Source organism: Bacillus rossius, assembly GCF_032445375.1.
Source record: "Bacillus rossius redtenbacheri isolate Brsri chromosome 4 unlocalized genomic scaffold, Brsri_v3 Brsri_v3_scf4_2, whole genome shotgun sequence".
Classification (NCBI taxonomy): domain Eukaryota; kingdom Metazoa; phylum Arthropoda; class Insecta; order Phasmatodea; family Bacillidae; genus Bacillus; species Bacillus rossius.
The window spans coordinates 43,613,649-43,633,635 of NW_026962011.1; the positions used below are offsets into that span (position 1 = coordinate 43,613,649).

A 19,987-nucleotide genomic window follows, 5' to 3' on the forward strand; every position below is an offset into this window, starting at 1 on the left:
AAAATCAGTTGTTTGTATATTAAACATACTCAGCAGTCATGATGTGATTTTCAAAGTGGATGACATTCTGATAGTTACATGCAAGTAGTGTTGTACTGTAGGTAAGTAAAAAAAAAAAAAAAAAACATTCTAAATTTCAAATGTAGATTATATTTTAATATCACAAGTGTATGTAAATATTGTTGTTAATAACTCAATTATCAGTATGATGAATTTGCCTTAATGGGCCTAAATCTAAGTATGTATATTTTTTGCATATAATGTATGTAATATAATTTCTATAATAAAGTGTTATAATTCACAATATTTTAGCCTTCTTTCTCTCTCATGTTGTTAGGATGGCTCTTAATCATTGTGGATAGACTTGCCACATGGTCAGTAGCACTCACATTTGAACTCTGTTATTGTCATTTTGTTTGCTTGGTAGTTTTTATTATACTTTTAAGTGTCGCTACCGTTCCTGGAAAAATTTTTAATGCTTTTGTAGCTAACCAATTTTATAAAAAATAAAATAATAAATGTACTGTAAAAACAATTTCGGTCTTAAGCTAAAAAAAACCTATGAATTTTAGGCAAGTCCTTGCATTCTTCGCTGGTGCCGGACCATTGGAAGTCTTCTGTACATGCTAATGTATTTTATTTGAAGGTTTATTTGATATGACATATGTTCATGGAGAGTAAGTATGTAGGTGTGTATGTATTGCAAAGAATGAACACTCCATACTTACAGAACAGGTTTGTTTTTGCTTTTCATAAATTTATATATTATTGTCTTAAAACCATTTAAGAATGAACAAATAGTATCACTAGTTTTGTTTTATTGCTCAAGGTGTCCATCTGGAAGAAGAAGAAATTTAATGTACCAAATTTATGCCATTCTTCACCCCTCTGCAATAAAGGGCTCTTTAAACTTCATCAGAGCATGTCCATTTGGCATCAAAAAAACAATATTAAGATTAATTCTTTTGATCCCTGGCTGCCTATTGATCAAGTTGTAGCTACCTGGATCACTGCATTTGTTTGTTAGAACATAATTCACGAACTTGGGAACTAGTGGCCACACAAAACCGTTCTAACTCCTTTTAATTTTTTTTTTTTTGCATAATATTTCTAGCTATGAAATGTCCTTAAATCTTACCCACACACATCCCCAGAAAAAAATAGTGTACTTAAACTCACCTGTCTTATTTCTGTCTGCAGGTTGCTTCATCTCGAGCAACAGAGGCACCTTCCAGCTGATCTACCAGAACTTCATTTTCAACCGGCACTGCGCGCTGAGCGGGGGCAGGACGACGTGGCGGTGCAGTAACTCCTCGCGGGGGTGCAGGGCGCGCTGCTCCATGGTGCACGGCAACATTGTGGGCAGCTCGGGCCAGCACAACCATCCCGACCACCGCGGCAAGATCGAGAGCAAGCCCCCGCTGAGCCTGGTCGGCTCCTCCGAACTGTCCGCATGGTTGTACAAGAGGGAGAGTGCGTTTACCCGTCCGTGCTGAGGACACTGCCTGCTGCCCGTCGCCGTCTTGCCCATTTTATCTCCCGTAAACGTGGAAGCGATAGGGAGTCTCTTTGTGTGCTTCCGCTCCTCTTTGGAACTTTGCACGCTTCTAAAAATCTCAGGTGTCAAGTGCGCCCCGCAACCGAGATGATTTGAGTTTTGATTTTTGACGAGTGTTGAACCCCAGGCTCGTAGCAAGTGGGGGAAACATTGCCATGATCCGGGTGGGTTGTCTTGGAATACTCCCCGTTTCCCCCACCATTTCATTCTGTCGATGTCCCAGTCCACTCCGTCGTTCCTCGTGTGTCCCTAATGACCCCGATTCCAACGACAAGTTATGCCTAAATCATTCGTTCATAAACATTTAAAAGATTTTTTTGTACATGCGTTTGCTGAAGCACCTGTTTTAAAAAAAAATAATGATCTTTTGACCGATATAAAGTGCTCAGTTTAGAATGGTGGTTGATAATGCTTGATCCCTCTTTGTCATAAAGCAGCCAGCTCTCATTACCAACAAGGATTTCCAGAGTATTCTTAGTCTCATCCATTAGCCCCTCAAATAGCCAGTCTCCCAGGTTCAACATTTTTTTTTTACTGGCAAAATTTGTTTCAAGACATTCTAACGAGGCAAGTAAGTGTCTTCCACAGTATAATTTCTACAAGAATCCTGCTCACTTAAGGCATTTTTGTCGTAATCTCCTTCATCGCTGCTTGCTCCCTAGCATTGGTTATCATGAGAGGTGCTCCCAAACTAGTGACTGCAGCAATATTTTTGTGGATGCATCCATTAGTGCTTGGAAGTTTGTTGCCTTGTGGTGACTTCGATCTTGGTGTAACCCATTTTCAAAAGTTGTGCGAACACAGTCAACTCAAGTAGCAGGTGATCAAACTCTTACCTTGAAGAGTTTATCACAGAATTACCTAGTGCAGGTTGAAGCGGTTCTCAATCCAAAGACAACATTGGAATCCTTGTATGATATTCCTATGCCAGACTTGCACCTTAAAATTGCTGAAGTTCCTTTCCTGTGGGCCGTGTAGTTTAAGCAGAACTTTAATCGAGTAGTAATGCTTCACCCAGTATGTTATCACCTGAGGATATCAGACTGTCATCTTCCAAACACTCATGAGTCATTTGAGTGCTGTGTTACAGTACATACATGTTACAGGTTTTTTTAATTAAAAAAAAAAGTAATATTTGTATTGCCTGAAGGTTCATTTGTACTATTTATTCAATAATGGAAGTTTTTAACATAAAAAGCGAAACTTTCAGGGGCTGTCAAAACAAACTGGTTGGACCGATTGTAACGTTCAAGCTTTCAACACACTGCCCTCCCCCTCTCCTCTCAAAGAAGATATCATTATTGAAGGGGTATGTATTTGTCATCAGAAGAAAAAAAGGGAGGTGTAATGAGGGAAAAGTTGAATTTCATAAGATGGGGCTCAACTTTTTGTGTTGAAGCACTGTTAGCCTCCAAAAGGTAGTATGAACCATTATGTATTTAGTTATAAACTTAATACATTTTAAAAATTTTGAAATTATAGCATTACTCAGCAGGCCCAATATCATATCTGCTCAAAGTAATTTCCTTTCCCAGATATTCTTCTCTTATCTTCTTATCTTTCTCCTTCACTATACCTTAAGTTAGTGGTGGTTTTGTGCCATTGGGTTCCATGGAGTTCCCTTTGCAAGTGGAGTACTGCAAGCTCTTTGTCTGGTGTGGCACTATAATCAAGAACTATGGTTTTGGATGTTTAGTGTGGTGTTTTGGTAGGAAAGATATGAGAATATGTGGTTTATGTATTGTCTTTTTTTCTTTTGTCATGGTACATTACATGCCTTGCACAACAACAATAGATTAGGTACTTAACTTGTAGAGTTCATATTTTTCCTGTATGGGGTCGTCCATTAATCACGTGATGTTTTTTTAGCAAATTTTTAACCCCCCCTCCCCCTTAGTGATTTTTGGTGAGGTTTCAGATTACCCCCCCCCCCCCCCCCCCCCCCTCCAATAAATCACGTGTATTTTTTTCGTAAAAAATATTTTCAAAAATTTCAGAATATTATCTTTAAATATAGGTATAATCTAATTTAATTCTGGAAAATTAAGCACAGTGATAAAAATGTCCAGACACACATTAAGGTTGCAGGTTTATTCTCACTGGCATAAAAATAATAAAGGAAAGGCTTATATGTGAATTACGCATGTATTCGGCGCCAAAATCACAGTCTTACTGGCGACCGGCAAGCCGAGCCGGGTGGTTCGTGTTGCGGCGGGTGAGGATATTGTTGCCTGGCTACGGCGAGTCAAGGTCACGCGTCGCTTTTCGGTTTAGTAGAAATCGGGGGGAAAAATAAATATACGTGATATCTCTCTACACCCCCCCCCCCTTCCCCCTTGTGATATTTCGTGATTTTTTCCCGACCCCACCCCCCCTTTTCGAGCCTCACGTGATTAATGGACGATCCCTATAGCACAGCACGTAGACTTCATATCTTTCCTGTATAGCAGGAGAGTCAAATTATAACATGTACTTTTACATTTACTTACACACTCACTTCCTTCCCCTCTGTGAAACAACAGTTTCTATCAGCTTACCTATTTTAATTTCATTAAATTTGCTGATAAATATCTTGTGGATTTACAATACATGTAAAAGAATTATGTACCTTGCAATATACAATTACATGTATGCACCACTAATATATCAATCAATTAGCCCATCCCATCACTTTGTTCGATTCTGCACAGAGCACTTGATGACCACACTTCAATGTCTTTTTCAATATATGAACGATGACTGCAATTACTGTTCAAATAAATGACTTGGAAACTGTTGAGCATACTGAAATTTGTTGGTGGATTTCAGCCCAATACCATCATTTTCCCTGCAACACAAAATTAAATGTCCATTAGCATGAACCAACATTTTGAAAATGTAGATAATGGAGACAAAAATTATGATGGTCCCAAACAGTGAACTTAAATTTAAAAATACTGGAATTTAAAAAAATTCTAGTGACGTATACTTAGTAAGCGAGATGAAATTTGACATCTACAATTTTAGGAACAAACAGTTTAATTTAACTAATTAAAAACTATAGAGTTCTGAAGGTATTTGATTAGTTAAGCCAGAAGCTAACTTCACAGCTTCATTAGATGATAATATTACTATAGTCATAGTCAGTACTTACATGTCTGAAACATCTCGTCCAATGGGAATTGCTGAAATGTTCGGTGCTGTTGTGGTAACCTCAACCGGACGCAGTGAACCAAAGAAGTCGGTTATAGGAACTTTGTAAGGCTCGCGCCTGAACAAGTCCTTTCTCACGCCAACTGTAGAGATGCAAACTCTTTTCGGACACACTGCAAGCTGGGAAAAGCACAAGACTTTGTGATTGATCTTTTGAAATAATTCACCTAATGTAACATGTTTTGATTCTTCTCATTTATAAATAGTAATTTTATTTATATCACCATTCAAGCCTAAAATAATATATTAGTTAACAAAAAAATATTATTTTGCAGTATGTTATGTGTGCTGAAATTACCTGTTTTTACCACAAATTAATAAAATATCTCTCATCTCACAATGCAATATCTCAAACTTAAGAAGCAATTCATGAATAATGTAATTTTTCTAGTGTTACAATTGCAATACTTACAAATTCTCCCATTGTTTTACCGCTGTCAGGTTCTACACGTTCAAGGAAATCCAATGCATAGTATGTGTATCTGTCAATGATGTATACACCAATTGCTGGATCAACATGGTGCTGAAATCAGAAATATATGTAATGAATGAAATTGTTTGTCCATGCATGTCGCTATAACTCCGCAACCCACCCTCATTGTCCCATGGGGGATCAAAGAAAGTTTCTGTTTAAACTGCAGGGATTGGGTTCGAAGATACGGGTGTGAAAAGAGAGCATCGCAACAACGCACTTCTTAAGGGAAGTCGGTGAGGGGATTTGAAACCGAAGTGGCAGAGATTGGCCAGAATTTTTTAAGAAGAATTACCTGACACTAAATTAAATACAGCTGTATATAGAATATGATGATTTAGTTTAGCTTTACAATTTCTGTGTGTGAAGGTTCTTTTTTTTTTTTATCATATTTGATAGTATCTGGCTGGCTTTGTCCAAGTGAGGGTAACACAACGAATAAAAAAAAAATTTCAAAAGTGAATCACTCATCAGTGATCTGTAACATATGACCTATTATATCACAAACTATTATTAATACAACACTTATAAAATTATTGAATTTATACTATACTTTATTATTTCACAATGTATCATGCTGTTCAAGACTACTGTTAGTATAATAGACTGTTCTGTTGCTATAAAACACTAAGAACACTTCAACAAACTAAATGTGCCAAGTCGAGCTCCTTACTTCGGCACAGGCTATAAATGGTCTTTATCATGGGGTGCTTATTTCTAAGTTGATAAATATATATACTATCACAGAGTTGTTCTATATAAAACTACTATTTAACTCCAACATATTCCAAACACAACCAAAACCTTTTAAGTGCTCTTATCTTTTAAAGATGTGGTGGCTCAATTGTGCGTGCATGTGTGGGGGATCGAAATCCTTGAAATTAAGCTGTTTCATAGTTTGGTTTCATTGTAATTGACTGCTCATATAACCTTAACTGAACTTTATAAAACCAGGACGTATTTCCTCAACATCAAGCACCAAATATTACCGGCACTATAAGCAACATTTATATTAAGTGGCCAATATGAGACCCAGCAACGTGAGGTAAGTAAGTGATTAATATTCAAGTTTTAATATTTCTATGATAATCCATTGCAGGGACATGTATAGTTTAACAACTCAACAGTGTCAAAGGTTGGTTGATTAATTAATTTTCTTGAAAATGATGGTTTCACTCACCGACAAAGAATCTTCTCCAACGAGACTGCTGGCAACGGCTAAGATGTTGGGCGAGTAAAATTTTTCGTACATGGACGCTGCCTGGCATGTATCGATCATGAAAAATATTTCATGATAACTGGGAACAATAAAACCAGACATGTAATGTACTAAGATGTAAAAGAATACACATGCTGTTAGGCACCTAATTTAAAGTGAGTTACTCACAGGCTGAAACTTCAAGAAACACACAGACACATCATTGGTTTGGCCAGTTTCCTCAGTCAGCAAGAGACACTTGCAGTATTAATATATATGTGTGTGTGATTTATATGTTCCATTTAAGAAGTATATTTAAAATTATAACTGTACAACAGTGTCGTAGTGAAAGGTGTGAACTGAATGCAAATACATAAACCTCCCCAAAAAGAATTTAAAAGTAAACAGCAGGAAAATATGTTCTCCCTGCCTCCCTACCCCCTCTTCCTGCAACCAATGTGTATGCTCCTGGCTACAGCCAGTAGCTATTAGGGGTATGCAAGTACTGGAAAAATATTTGATAATTTAACATTCAATTCAATATTTCAGATTATTTTCTACCAATAAAAACAGAAGTGTGTCTCATTAGCAAAAAACAATAAAAATTAAAAAAAAAAGTGAAAGATACATGATGCCAACAATATTTATTAAGAAATTAGTTGTTTTTTTTTTTTGCAACCTAGCACAAACAGAAAACTATCTTCCATATGTAAACACACTTCTGAATTAGTTTTGTCCCAAAAATTTAAGGATTCATTGATTTGTTGGTTGAAGCGTGCCCTTATTTATTTATACATGCTTTTTACCGTAATAGTAACAAAGAATCTGAGATTGTAATTTCTTTATGTATTTAATCAGGTGGGTTTACTTTCTTGCATATTACACCACTGTCTTATGGTTTCAAATATTAATTTCTTTTTTTAATTTTACTGTATTTTACATTTGATTTGAATGAAAACCAGGATTCACAGGAGCATAGTCACTAAACGATTAATTAATTATGTTCGAGTTCCAAACTGCAGTTGGTTTGAAAGAAAAAAAAATAATTAAAATGACGAACTGAATAAAGACAATTATGTAATTACAAGGATAATAGTGCTAAAATATTGAATATTAGCAGTTTTGTACAGGGCAGTGATCTCTAAAGTGCCGAGGTAAGTCCGGCCACACGGCACCACGGCTCACCGTCTCTTCTGCCACATCTGCTCGAGCGCGTCGGCCAGCTCCTGGCTGGTCACCTCCTCCGAGTCCTGGAACTTGAGGAAGCCGTCGCCCCCGTGGCCCGTCAGGTACACCAGCACGTTGCTGCCCTCGTCCGTGAGCAGCTGCTTGGACCGGGGCGTGCCGGGAGGCAGCCGGCCCGTCAGCAGGCGCACAAAGTTCTCCACCGTCACCTTGCAAACAGCCCCGCACTCGCGCTGCTAGTTCGCCCCGACCGAGACCTTCAGGTACAAGCTGAAGAACGAAGAGATGACGCCAGAGATTAAATTACCTATAGGTTCCTACCAAGTCTTAAGACATTGAAACGTACATTAAACAACGCCTACCCACAGACGTAACGTTTTCGTTGGAAAGGTAATCCAAACACGCTACAATGCGTATTGCAAAGCAATGCACAAATCGACTGCACTGGCGACTGCTCCCTAGCCCCGATGCTTGGTTTCGAACCGGAAATATACGAGGCGAATAAAATTCACGAGTCGACCCAGCCTGTAAACGTGATTAGAATCACGGCAAATATCATTGGCCACAGCTTCCTTAATGGAGAACCAAACAGTACGATACACAAATTTTCCCCGAACGTTCCTCCAGGATATAAGCTCAGTGATACGCCTCAAACACTCATTTACAGTCCGGTTACCGTGCAACCGTTTTTGGTGCAGGTAAGTACTATCATGACAAACCATGGAAACAGTTTGAAGTAAAATACTACCACTCTACTAACTAAAGTTTGCAAATTAAAAAAAAATTTTTGAGGGAATCCCCATAAATTTACATATAGATAAAAAGAAACCTCAAGGAAAGTTTGAACTGCAAATTTTTTCTGATTTTATTTTAGTTCACTTTGAGGCATGCAGCATCATGATCTCTATGGACACTATTCTCTTTGGATTCCAAACCAGAAATTAAAGTATTATTTGAATTTGAAAGCTACACGAGTATTTATTCAATATGTATAAAAAAAAATACTTGACCGTTTTCGCTCATACACAAAACTTCAAAATTCCATTGGCCAAATAAAATTTTATGATCAATGGTTCGAAAATCATCGTCGGGACAGTCGCAAACAAACCTACATACAAACGCAGATCGCTGTAGTTGTTACAGAGACCTCACTTCCCTCTGTCAACAACAGCAACTATCCCAGGATTATAACAATTACCCAAAATTATGTAATTATAAAAATTACCCAAGTACCAGAAACTGGTGAAGCAGTAAATCTTTTTTTAAGTACGTAATGTAATGTTAATATGTAGGAGCAGGTATTACTCGCAAAAATTATTGACCAGCACTTTAAATTACATGATAATAACAATTGGATTCTTCCGCTTGTCATTAATCTATATATTTTTCACAGAAAGCAAAACAATCGAAAAAGAAAAATTGAAAGGGCCCGCATGGGGCCCTAGGCAGAGCTCTGGCTCACCCGGCTCTATGGCCGCCCATGCCCATACAGCGGTTTCTTCCTTGTGATTGGCGGCCGTCTGCAAGAAAAGTCATTGTGCCATACTCGACCGCACCCTTCAGGACGCGTTAACTTCCGTACAGAATTGCTGTTATTTGTGTACCAACAGTATCCATGAGTCTGAGAATAACTTAACCAATCACAAAAAAAAAAAAGCTACAGTGTTTTAACATACAGCTGATTTCTAAATCTTTTCACAAAATATCATGATCCTACTTTACAATACAGTAGAGTTTTGTTTATCCGACATTCCATATTATCCGAAGTCCCGCCATAATAAAAACCACCATTTAACAAACAAGATCAGCAAGTTGCAAGTGTAGTTTATTTTTGTTGCCCCCGACTACAGCAGCTAATTATTTGCCTGACTTTTTTTTTTTTAGCTTTTTTTCTGTAGTTTTGTTGTAAAACATAATTATTTGGTTCACAATTTTTAAAATTACAGAATAGTTTTACATTTAATACGCTTTTTCTAAATACCTCCCTATTATCAGACTTTTTCACTTATCTGATTATGCTGAATAAGCAATACTCTACTGTACATTATTTGATTATCACTATGAAGTAAAAAAAAATATCTTAATAGTGGTAGGTATAATATTTACTTTCTTTAATCAGTATATTGTTACGATCGCGCTTGGCTGCAGTGCTTGGCGTCGCCGCGCTCGTTCGGCCTGTCTGCGCCCCCTTCCACCCGCATCCTCTCCCTGGTATCTCGTGTCATACTATCACGCGACATCCTGACTGTCGCGGCGCGCACCTGCCTCAGATCGAGTTACTTAAGGGAGGCCGCACTGCGGAATGGAGGGACTCAGACATGTTTATCGGTGTGTTTTGTGGGAACCCGATGCTTGTTGAGTTTATCGGCGTTCTTTGAGCAGCCGCCGCGTCCTTCGAGGACTCACGACGCGTTTCTGGGCATTTTGACGACGAAGGTCGCGCGATATCTCGGAGACATGCCCGATTGTTCTGGACGGGAACCCAAGGGCTATTTAAGGAGGTTGGGCCGACCTTCGAGTCAGTAAGGGGTTCAGTGGGGAGTTCTCCCGCGGCGGAGTTTCCGGGCGATAGTGCCGCAGGTGCGGCAGAGTGGCGAAGTCCTTGGACGAAGGTTCCAGGGCAGAGAGTCTGAGTGAGTGAGTGGAGTCGGGAGTTCTCCTGCGGCGGAGTTTCCGGGCGATAGTGCTACGGGTGCGGCAGAGTGGCGAAGTCCTTGGACGAAGGTTCCAGGGCAGGGAGTGAGTGAGTTCAGTGGAGTCGGGAGTTTCCGAGCGATAGAGTCGCGGGCGCGGCGGAGTCCCGAGTGAAGTTGCGAGCGAGTCGTCGTGTGGGATCTCGGCGAAGGGTGTGACGGCGGCGGCGGAGCGCGGCGACGGAGTCCCGCGGCGGAGACCCACGAGGGGTGCTGCGGCGAGAGTTGCGCCAGAGGTGCGGCCCAGCGAGGTGTGTGGAACGAGTGACTGGGGAATAGACATTTCTTTAAGTGTAGTTAATTATTTGCCATCTTAGAAGAATAATTGTAAGTGACAAGTAGTGGTAATAAATAAAACTGTGTGTGTAATAAAAATCTTTAATTGGGCTATCCTTTACGAACCCCCGAGGCAAATCGTAACAATATTAATGTCAAACAATTTACAAAAAATTCTATGGCCAGAACTTTCAGTAACCTAAGTTCTTTTATGACTTCAAGTATATAAAATACATTCGAACAAAATATTGTTACATCCAAGATTTTTTAAAACAAAAATTAATCAAAACTTTTTCTGCTCTTTTATCAATGGGTACGCATATTATTATGTAAGTTTACATAAATATGCAAGTGTACATGCGCACACAAAAACCAGTGCAATGAACAACTTGTAAAAAAAACAGATCACTTTACAAAATGATGCTATTCTAACACATTACACACCTCGTAACCCCTGTAATCAACTTCGACATCATCTCCGTACACGTTGATGTGTTGGTTGGCGTTGTTGAACACGGTCGCTGGCCGAGGATTGCGAGGATTACAGGCCATGTCATCGGCCACCATCAATATTATCTGGCTGCGGACAACACACAGTTAGTAATATCTGTACCACAGTCAAGCTGGAAATTATAATGATTACCACAATTCAGCATCAGCCATAGAACTATGTCCAGAGACCAGAAAAATTCGCTAATTCATTTCGCGATAAGCTGAAATACAAATAGTTATACCTCAGTGCTGCCTCTGCTATTGGCTCGCAACTCACCTGGATGACTATGGGCCAATTAGAAACACCAAACCAAAGCTTTATCGAATCACAGGCTGCTACGTTGGGACGTCTCACAAGACAGCAGCCAATGAGTGGGTGACATTTGACCGAATGTACGTATGACTATGGAGTTCATCCTACAGGGCATTGAACCCGCGAATTTTTCCGGTCCCTAACTATGTTGCATAAAGAGAGAGAAAAGATAAATTAAGCACTGAAACAGAGCACCCAAAGTACCTACACCGTGAAAGCCACACGTGAAAATGACAGCTATATATCTGGTCTCAGCTGCTGTCACCCATACAGCGCAACTTCTCGCTTGTCACCAGCAGTGGCTCTAGATTTTGCAGAGTACTGGTCCATTTACTTTTAAGGGGTCCTAATGCTGGGGTGAGGGACAAGGAAAAATTGAAGAATAAACTCTTTAAAACAGTGTTCTATGCCAACCTGGACTTAAATTTTGACCATGGTTTTGCTAACTTATCTTGAGAAATTTTAAAATAAGTCTATCATTACCAAAATATATTTGATTTTGAAAATATGAAAAATAAAACTTGTATATAAACTGGATATGCAATAAGGAAAAATTGCAATAAAAATATTCTAATACTTTTTTCACTAGCACAGTGTCATTTGATTGCATTCAAGCTGCATCTTTAAGATGAAGTATTTGTTACATGAATCACAAGAGCAAATTTACTCCAAAAAATTTAATTGGCACAAATTTGTATATTTTACGTACATAGCAAGGTAAAGGGCAGTTTCATTGTATTATACTGTATTTAGTTATATGGTGTGCTACTGTGCATTTCAGTATTGTACAATGTTCTCATAATTTTGTAACGGCGACAACTCTGCAATGGTAACGGTCGATATATATCGATCATTTTTACATCATTTTTTTTAATATATATTTCACTTGCAATTGGGCATCCGCCCGGTGGCAAGGAGTTCCCACCCCCCAACTACCCTCACTCCTCCCCCCTCTGGAGCCTCCTTCGTAAGTCCTTCCCTCCTCCCACATCCAGTGTCCACCCCTCAAGCTCATTCCACTCTCGCCCCGTCCTCACAAGGAATACCTGCCTTCCTCTCTCTGTCCGTCTCCATTCCCTCTGAATCTTCCACTCATGATCCCCCCTTCCCCAATACAGCCCTCTGTTCAACCTAACTCCCAGCTTTCCCCAGCACCCCTCTCCCCCCCCCCCAATTTCTTTATGCATTCTCACTAGCCTTTCTACTTTCCTCCTTTTATGCAGTGTGTCCCACCCCAGCTCCTTCATCATCACCGATGGTCTGTGTGTTTCCCCCATCCTGCCTTCGCCTTCCCTTCTCCTCCACATATCTGTCACCCATCTCGCTGCCTTGCGCTGCACCCTCTCCAACCCCTCAATCTCTTTCTCCACATAGGGGTCCCACACCGCCGCGGCTTATTCCAACACTGGCCTGACCAATGTCGCGTACGCCTTTTCCTTAACTTTCCTACCTGTCCCTTTCAGTGTCCTTCTAAGCAGCCCTAAATTAACTGTTCTAGGTTGTTTATATTTGTCATGTAAAATTACAACACCAGAACAGTATAGCTAGTGATACAGCAATCCGTAAAAAAATAATTACATAGTGACAAAATGTATGTTAAATATACCATACCACACTCACCTATCAGGTATTCCAAGTCTTTTGACGCTGCGGTACATGGAAAGCACGTTTGCAACATGGCGATAGTTAAACCAAAATCTTGATGTGTCTACTAGCACGGCCCAATTATTAGTGTGTCCCGCTCTGGCAACGTTCGAGAGACTCTCCTAAAACAATATGTTCTAATGAACCAAACATATCATCTACTTTGACTAAGCAAGCTGTAGTCAATTATGCATCAAAATGTGCGGGGCTAGAAGTGAACACCTTGATTCATTCAAAAGAAGCAATGTCAGCGAAATTTTACCCACTAAATAATTAATATTAACTGAAAATCTTACCAGAGCACTCGTCTTGAAACACGTCAAATATATTATCGCTACAAATATTTCTGTAAAAAATTTCGTCATTATTTTATGAGTGAGAGTAAATACGATAGCATTTCACATTAACACTACCAAATACTTGTGATTAATTGTAAATGCAAAACCATTTCAGCTTTTCATCCAAGCAGTCACAGTGTATTGATAAACACCAACTCGCGGCAGTAAACACAAACAGCAGACGACGAAACCATAGAGTGAACATTGAGGTACGACTCATGGTACGACTCAAGCTTGGGTACGACTTAGAGCATACGTACTTATCTATGATCGAAGAGGTACACCGCGCAAGTAAACTGTGCTGTAAAGAGAGAACAGATGGGCCCAAAATTATAGAATTTATATCTTATATTTACTAAATTTATTAAAATAAGCCTCAGATTGCAGTACAGAATTTTATTTTTACGGCTAATCTAACTATAGGCGTTATTAAATATAAAGGTAGAGTGTGGATGAAACTGCATAATAGTAATATTTTTGGGGTCACATTACTGTGTTTACAAAAAGATTACCATTTAATTTATAATGTATACCAAAAAAGAAAATGTGGAAAAAGGATTTCCGCCCCCCCCCCCCCCCCCTCTTTTCAACCCCTATGACTTTTAATACTGATTATTAATTTTCGTTATCCACACACACTCAATAACATTAAAAAAAAAAAAATGTAGCGAACGTAGGCAGTACATGTATTTCTCGGGTTTAGAATTTCCCGATACAATAACAGTTCAGAAAAATTACTATTTTCCTACATAATGATGTATATATCACGTAGAAGCCTAAACACGTTTCATATCTAAATTTATTTGATGTCGTACCTTCTGTGGCAATAAAGCCCAGTCCCCACCTGCATTTCCGCTGGCGACATGCACCCTCCCATTCAGCTTGCAACAGTCAAAGAGACAATAGTGAAAATTTTGAAATAACTAACAAGTGCTGTATATATTTTCCTTAATTCTTCTCGCGGCTTTGGGCTTAATTCATATTGCCAACTGATTGTGTGTTTTTTTATGTTGTATTTAAACGGAGTAGTTACGGCAAATAATAGTTTATGTTTTGACACATGTTTTCACCTAATTATTTAAAGTAAAATTAACAACAGCACTTTTAAGCCTTCAGCCAGGTGTTTTCTAATTAAGGAATTTATCCAAAGGAATGGTAGTATGTTTGAATTGTAATTTTCATCTAAAAGTACTTACCCTTTTTTTTTGTGTTAGTTTGGCGCAAGGTAACGCTGTCCCAATCTCGTGCCACCCTCCTCCTCGGGCAGTCTTTATCAGGCCACGGTCTGGGGTGCACTTGTAGTGCCATGGGGAGCCATCACCGTTGTATGATTGATTCAGTAATTATGGTAAATATGTTTCATCATACTAAAACTATTTCTTTTATTATGATGTCAACCAGGGCTGCGCCCTCCCTTGAGCCCGATGGGTCCCCTGTTCAGCCAGCACCACCACCTTCCCACCATCACCCTCTGTTTGAACCGCCCGCCATGGTGACGTGTGCATGCGTGTATGTGAACCGCAAGGGGCATTAGAGGCAGTGCGACGGCCCAGAAAAGTAAAATAGTAGGTAATTAATTAATAAGTAAAGAAATAAAGGCCTATGTATTGCGTGTTTTTATAATTTCGCCCAGTGTTTAGTCTTAGTCACAGGAAGGACGGCGCAGTGCCACACGTGGCCGCTACAGGAACTACCGACGAATAATCTTCAGACAATAATTAATAAGTACATACTGTTATGAAATCAGATGGAAGTCTCAGAAATTGTCGTTTAATTATTACTAATTTTTAAAAGGGTAAACTATGTTAGAAATTATATTAATTATAAGTTAACAAGCTAATGGGAACTCTCGCACCTCGTCGACATCATTGTTTGGTAATATCTGATCCGTTAGCATCCGTTTTTCATATATTAATATAAAGCGCTTTCTTTCTGTCTTCGAGGCCTACTCCGGGTGGTAGAATGTTTCAATAAGAATTTAAGCTCCTCGAGCATTTGAAATTTAACTTCGTTGCGTTTCTTTGGTCAGGCCACGTAGTGACCTATCCCACCTCCTAAACCGATTGTTTGCCGTTGGCTTTTTATCCGCTTCATATGAACAATGTAGACACGAGGAATGTTAATAAATATCAGGTGTGAATCTCGAGTGTATATTATTTTGGTCACGTTTGCCCCAGTGCAGTCGCCTGGCGTGTGGGACGCCTAGAGCCCACCTAGGTAAAGATTAGGGCATTACACAAGTGTACCAGCGTGCCCGCCGCTGAGAGCGGGTGTTAGGGGCCAACTAAGCATTATTAGGGTTGTGTGTCTCGTCGCACTTGGGCGACGTGACTGCCCGAGAAAGGAGTCTCGCCGAATCCACGTGCCCACAAATCACGTGGTGGCGCCCAAACTCAGTATCCGCCACCTTAGACAACCCTGTGCAATAGCAAATAATCCCCACGTGTCCCTGCACCATTTACGATGCTGACCATTGTTAACTTCACCGTGTTTTCAGGTTATCAAATCCAACTTTACAATCTGGTTCAGGGGAATGAATGTAAGCTAGCTGACTGTTTCCATGGGCTGGACTGATGCATTGGAGATATTGGCCAGCTTTCTCACCGCCCCTTACTGAGCTTTTCCTGATAGCATATTTTGCTCCACTGCAGTGATGCATACCTGACTGTCAGGCAAGAGGTCCTCAAGTGGCCATTTTCACCACCGCTGTGCCTTGTCTTGACACTGCTGTCTGCTAAGCAGACTAAACTGCATATTCATTTGTAGGGAATCCCACCACTTCTGGTTGCCAGCACAGGATTTAGTTGGAGAACAGGTACATGCTGGCAGGGGTGGGTAGAATCATTAATAAAGGGCTTAAAGAAAATTAAATGAAGCAAAATTAACAAATAAAATAAACATTTCCTCACCATTTAAGTTTGAAAATGTGAGAGAAAAAGGAAATCCTGGAGCAAGGACATCACTGTCAGGACATTCTATTCTGCATCAATTTTGACTTGTGAAGTATTCATTGAGCTAGGCCATGATTAGATGCATCCCATTAAAAATAAGTATGTTTAGTTAGGACTATGTTGGTAGCACACATGTGACCTCCATGTGTGAGATGTACGTCAATCTTGGTATTCAAGCTGAAAATGCACATTCATCATACCCATGCAATAAATCGTTAAGTGCCTCTGAACCTTCACTGCTGTGATTTACAGACACTAACTGTTGTGACCACCGCACAGCGGCATTGTGTCGGTACTTAGTAGTGTACAATGTGCAGTCGCTCTGCCCCTAGCCCAACATTTAACACAAGAAAGTCGTAGACATGATTCCAATGATGATCACAGAAGTATATGAATACATTTTGCCACTTATTTAGACTGAAAAAAAATTAATTCTGCTAGGCACAACACAGCTGGGAAGTTTTACCATTATGTTTCTTGCATCCTTAGTTTTTTTTTTTTTTTTTCCATCAAATGATACATGTTTAGGTTGATGAGACTGATTATAATCAGATATATCTACACTTACTAACATAAAATAAGTACAAGAATTTTGTGTTTGATTTAACCTTTTTCATTCACTTTCTATATGCATGGATAGTAAGATTGTACCAAGGAGGAAAATGTCTTAAGGAAAATATTGTCCTGACTGATTCTGTACTGTTCGTACACTATAGTACATATACATTAAGAACCATTATGGTTATTTCTATCAAACTTAATTGATTGTTAGCTAATGGTATATTTGTATGCATACTCCCAGGTGTTACACATTGTTTGTCTCAGTGTGACAGTGGTTGACTGGTCGGAAATACTCGAAAGCCAATTTTTATGGAGATGTCCGCAGTCTGGGGACTGGGTCAGAACAGTGATTGTCTCTAATTTCCATCTTAGACGCCCCAGTTTGTTTACCTGACTCCATGATAAAAACATAAGATTCGGGTTGTAGGTCTTAAAGGAGTGACACTAGGTTAGATCCGTATTTTTGTCAACGAACTTTTCGTGTACAGACTTTTAATGACAAACAGAATTGTAGCTGCAACTGTAATCAACAGTATCGTAAGGTGACACTAATGGTTGACAGATGTTCAGGTATGGCACGCATCTTCACCCGCCTGGCCCCGCGCTACTCCTCGTCGCTGGACTGAGTGTTGTAGGACAGCTGCTCGTTCCACCAATCCCTGATCTCCAGCATGACGCTCGACACCCGCGAGATGTTCGTCTTGTTCGCGAGCGGCTCGTGCTGCGGCCTCCCGGGCTCCGTTCCTTCGGTCAGGTGAGGCAGGTTGTTCTTGCTGCTGCCTGCAACACACAACTTTGAGTCACTTCACTGCAAGCACCTAGCAAGTCATCGCTTAGCCCTCTGACCACTGAGCACCCTTCTACCACACGGCTACCTTAAGAATCCTGCAAACCTGACTATAATAATTATGATGATCACAAGGAACAGCGGAATTCTTAGAAACATAAAGAGAGAACTTTCAATATCTCAAACTTGGTATATGTACTGGACTTTGGGGATGAATCGGACAAAAGGTGTACAGTAAAATAAAAATAAAAGTTAATGTCTGGTTTACTGTGAACAAATGAACTGGATTCCCTCCCACAAAATGAAAAAAAAAATCTTTTATTTTGTAATGATGCCTGGGCATCAGAAGGGTTTACACTTTCACTATTTCAAGGAAAAATCTGTGTGGTTTTCCTCCCAAGAGCAGCAGCCGAACATCGAGATAACCATCTAGTTCCTAGGGAGGCCCTAGAAGAAAAAGGTAGGTAGTAAAAATAGCAGTAACGAGTGAAAATGGAGGTGAAACAAAGACCAGAAATGTCTGACAGACTTCACTAGGATGAGGGTAGGATGAGGGAATGATTACCTCAACACTCAACTGGCTGCAGCATAATACAGTATAGACTGTGAACTTGTTTTAGTGAAATTTGCTTGTATTGGCAAGTTTCCTGCATGTGTCTAGTGGCTGATTATCTCCCCCACCCTCACCCAAATTTCTTTTGGATCTCAAAGACAAATTTAAACTTGGACAGCCTCTTTGCCCATTCAAACCATGATACTAGGTGTTTGCTGTTTGTTAAATTGTTATGTTAAAGTGCAAACAACCAAAATTTATTTGATTCCAATGACCACCAATGAAGACATTAAACTTTTAACAAAACTTTGAGACATGGATTGTATTTATATGCTACCACATTAACTGGAAGTTAAACATATGGGTTTCTTTATTTTCAATTGCAACATATACTAACACGTAATACCGTTTTAATTTTTACAGGTAAATATATTTTGTGCATCAAAACATTAGTGAAGCCAATTAGTAGATTCTTTATAACATCAATCAGTTTCATACATCAAGGTGTAGAGATTTTCAGGTATGTTTTGCAAGTAATTTCTTGCAACATTGAGCAAAGAAGACTACAAAATATTAATATACACTATTGACGTAAGGAGATAATTATATATATTTCTATACACTAGTAGCAATTCACTAGTAGGTTCATCTTTTACCTGTGAAGACATGTTGTTCTGCAATATGATGCAGTAATGTACCCAAGGAAGCAAATGCTATCAGAAAGTTCCTGAACCGCCACTCACTCTGCGACCGGTTGTTCCTCTTCTTCAGCCCTGAGCGCTCCTTCTCGGTGCGAACGGACGGGTCGGAAAGGGTCGGAGCCAAGTACTTGCGCCCGGAGGTGCTGCCCAAACTGTCTGACCGAGGGATGACCACGTTCTTCTTGCTGGCTCTTGCCGCTCTGCCCTCTGCGTCCTGGAACACCGTCGCATAGTTCACCTACTGCTCCGAGTTAGTTAAATAAAGAATTGTTCACGACACTGCAGTGGGCATGTCATTTCCTTAGATTATTTTCTGTGTGAACACTAACACTTGTACAGTAATAGTTCTGCTGTTTTTATTGGTCAGAAAATGTCTATTTTATTTTCGGGAATAATTTCCAACCCCAATTATATTATAAGGTAATTGTTTACTGTAGCGACACCACACTAAAAAAAATAAGGGGAAACATCTGATTATAGTTTTATTGAGTTCTTTGTTTTATTTCTAACTTCACATGTATGTAATTAGCCTTTCTGCATTCGCCTGTGTGGTAACTCAGTCGCCGCCATGCTCGACTCCCTGTAAGCGTGTGGAAAATGATATTTTCGGTTTAAAGGTTGGTGTAAAATCGATGTAAATATTACCTGTAATGTCAATATGGTGGCATAAATTTGTATCGTGCTTTAATAGCGTAGCCGAGACTGGTTTCAATGACATATCCCGGATAATGCTGTCGCTGCCCTACTGTTTACTTGATACTAGCTGCAACTTGATCCTGTGGTTCTCCACAGAGCCTTAGGAATATAGCGTAGCCGAGGCTGTTTGCAAAAAGACAGGGATGTTCAACGTCAGATTATTTCAACAGTACATTATATTTAAATGCAACAATTGTTAGCTTCTAAATTTTTTTTAGTTAAAAAAAAAAGTGCATTTTTCATTGCACAGATAACTATAAAAATCAAATTTTTTTACCAATATGATTACCGAAAGTAGACTTTCAAAGTTTAAAGACAATGCTGTGGTTACTTTATGGCAAGTTGTAATTTATTTTAGAAAAAAATTTTTTTTTTTA

At 39.5% G+C, this 19,987-nt stretch overlaps 3 protein-coding genes across 5 annotated transcripts in view; 1 reads left to right on the forward strand and 2 right to left on the reverse strand.

The window, feature by feature from the left end:
- LOC134542139 (protein tramtrack, beta isoform-like) overlaps nucleotides 1–4,342 on the forward strand; it is a 118,064-nt gene extending 113,722 nt beyond the window's left edge. For both annotated transcript variants that reach the window (XM_063386113.1, XM_063386112.1), the window contains exon 6: nucleotides 1,201–4,342. In XM_063386113.1, coding sequence (XP_063242183.1) covers nucleotides 1,201–1,496 — 296 coding nt within the window. In that variant the 3' untranslated portion in view covers nucleotides 1,497–4,342. The remainder of the gene's footprint in view (nucleotides 1–1,200) is intronic.
- On the reverse strand, nucleotides 3,287–13,546 carry LOC134542142 (putative GPI-anchor transamidase). The gene is made up of 8 exons (XM_063386154.1): nucleotides 13,320–13,546; nucleotides 13,000–13,145; nucleotides 11,019–11,154; nucleotides 7,606–7,814; nucleotides 6,403–6,520; nucleotides 5,163–5,273; nucleotides 4,692–4,870; nucleotides 3,287–4,385 (listed from the first exon to the last, which is right to left on the reverse strand). Exons 1-8 carry the CDS (start codon nucleotides 13,386–13,388, stop codon nucleotides 4,304–4,306), a joined length of 1,050 nt encoding a protein of 349 aa, XP_063242224.1. The 5' UTR covers nucleotides 13,389–13,546; the 3' UTR covers nucleotides 3,287–4,303.
- A 3,543-nt stretch (nucleotides 13,547–17,089) lies between these two features.
- Nucleotides 17,090–19,987, reverse strand: part of LOC134542137 (sodium leak channel NALCN) — a 59,522-nt gene continuing 56,624 nt past the window's right edge. For both annotated transcript variants that reach the window (XM_063386111.1, XM_063386110.1), the window contains exons 30-31: nucleotides 18,957–19,128; nucleotides 17,090–17,653 (exon numbers count right to left, since the gene is read on the reverse strand). In XM_063386111.1, coding sequence (XP_063242181.1) covers nucleotides 17,478–17,653; nucleotides 18,957–19,128 — 348 coding nt within the window. In that variant the 3' untranslated portion in view covers nucleotides 17,090–17,477. The remainder of the gene's footprint in view (nucleotides 17,654–18,956; nucleotides 19,129–19,987) is intronic.

What these genes read in the sequence shown, in the direction of transcription:
- LOC134542142 (XM_063386154.1), bottom strand. Translation starts at nt 13,388, where the DNA reads ATGACGAAATTTTTTACAGAAATATTTGTAGCGATAATATATTTGACG. An exon ending in GTTTCAAGACGAGTGCTCTG is followed by an intron (nt 13,146 to 13,319) that starts GTAAGATTTTCA and finishes ATATTGTTTTAG; the next exon opens with GAGAGTCTCTCGAACGTTGC. An exon ending in TTGATTACAGGGGTTACGAG is followed by an intron (nt 7,815 to 11,018) that starts GTGTGTAATGTG and finishes GCTGTTTGCAAG; the next exon opens with GTGACGGTGGAGAACTTTGT.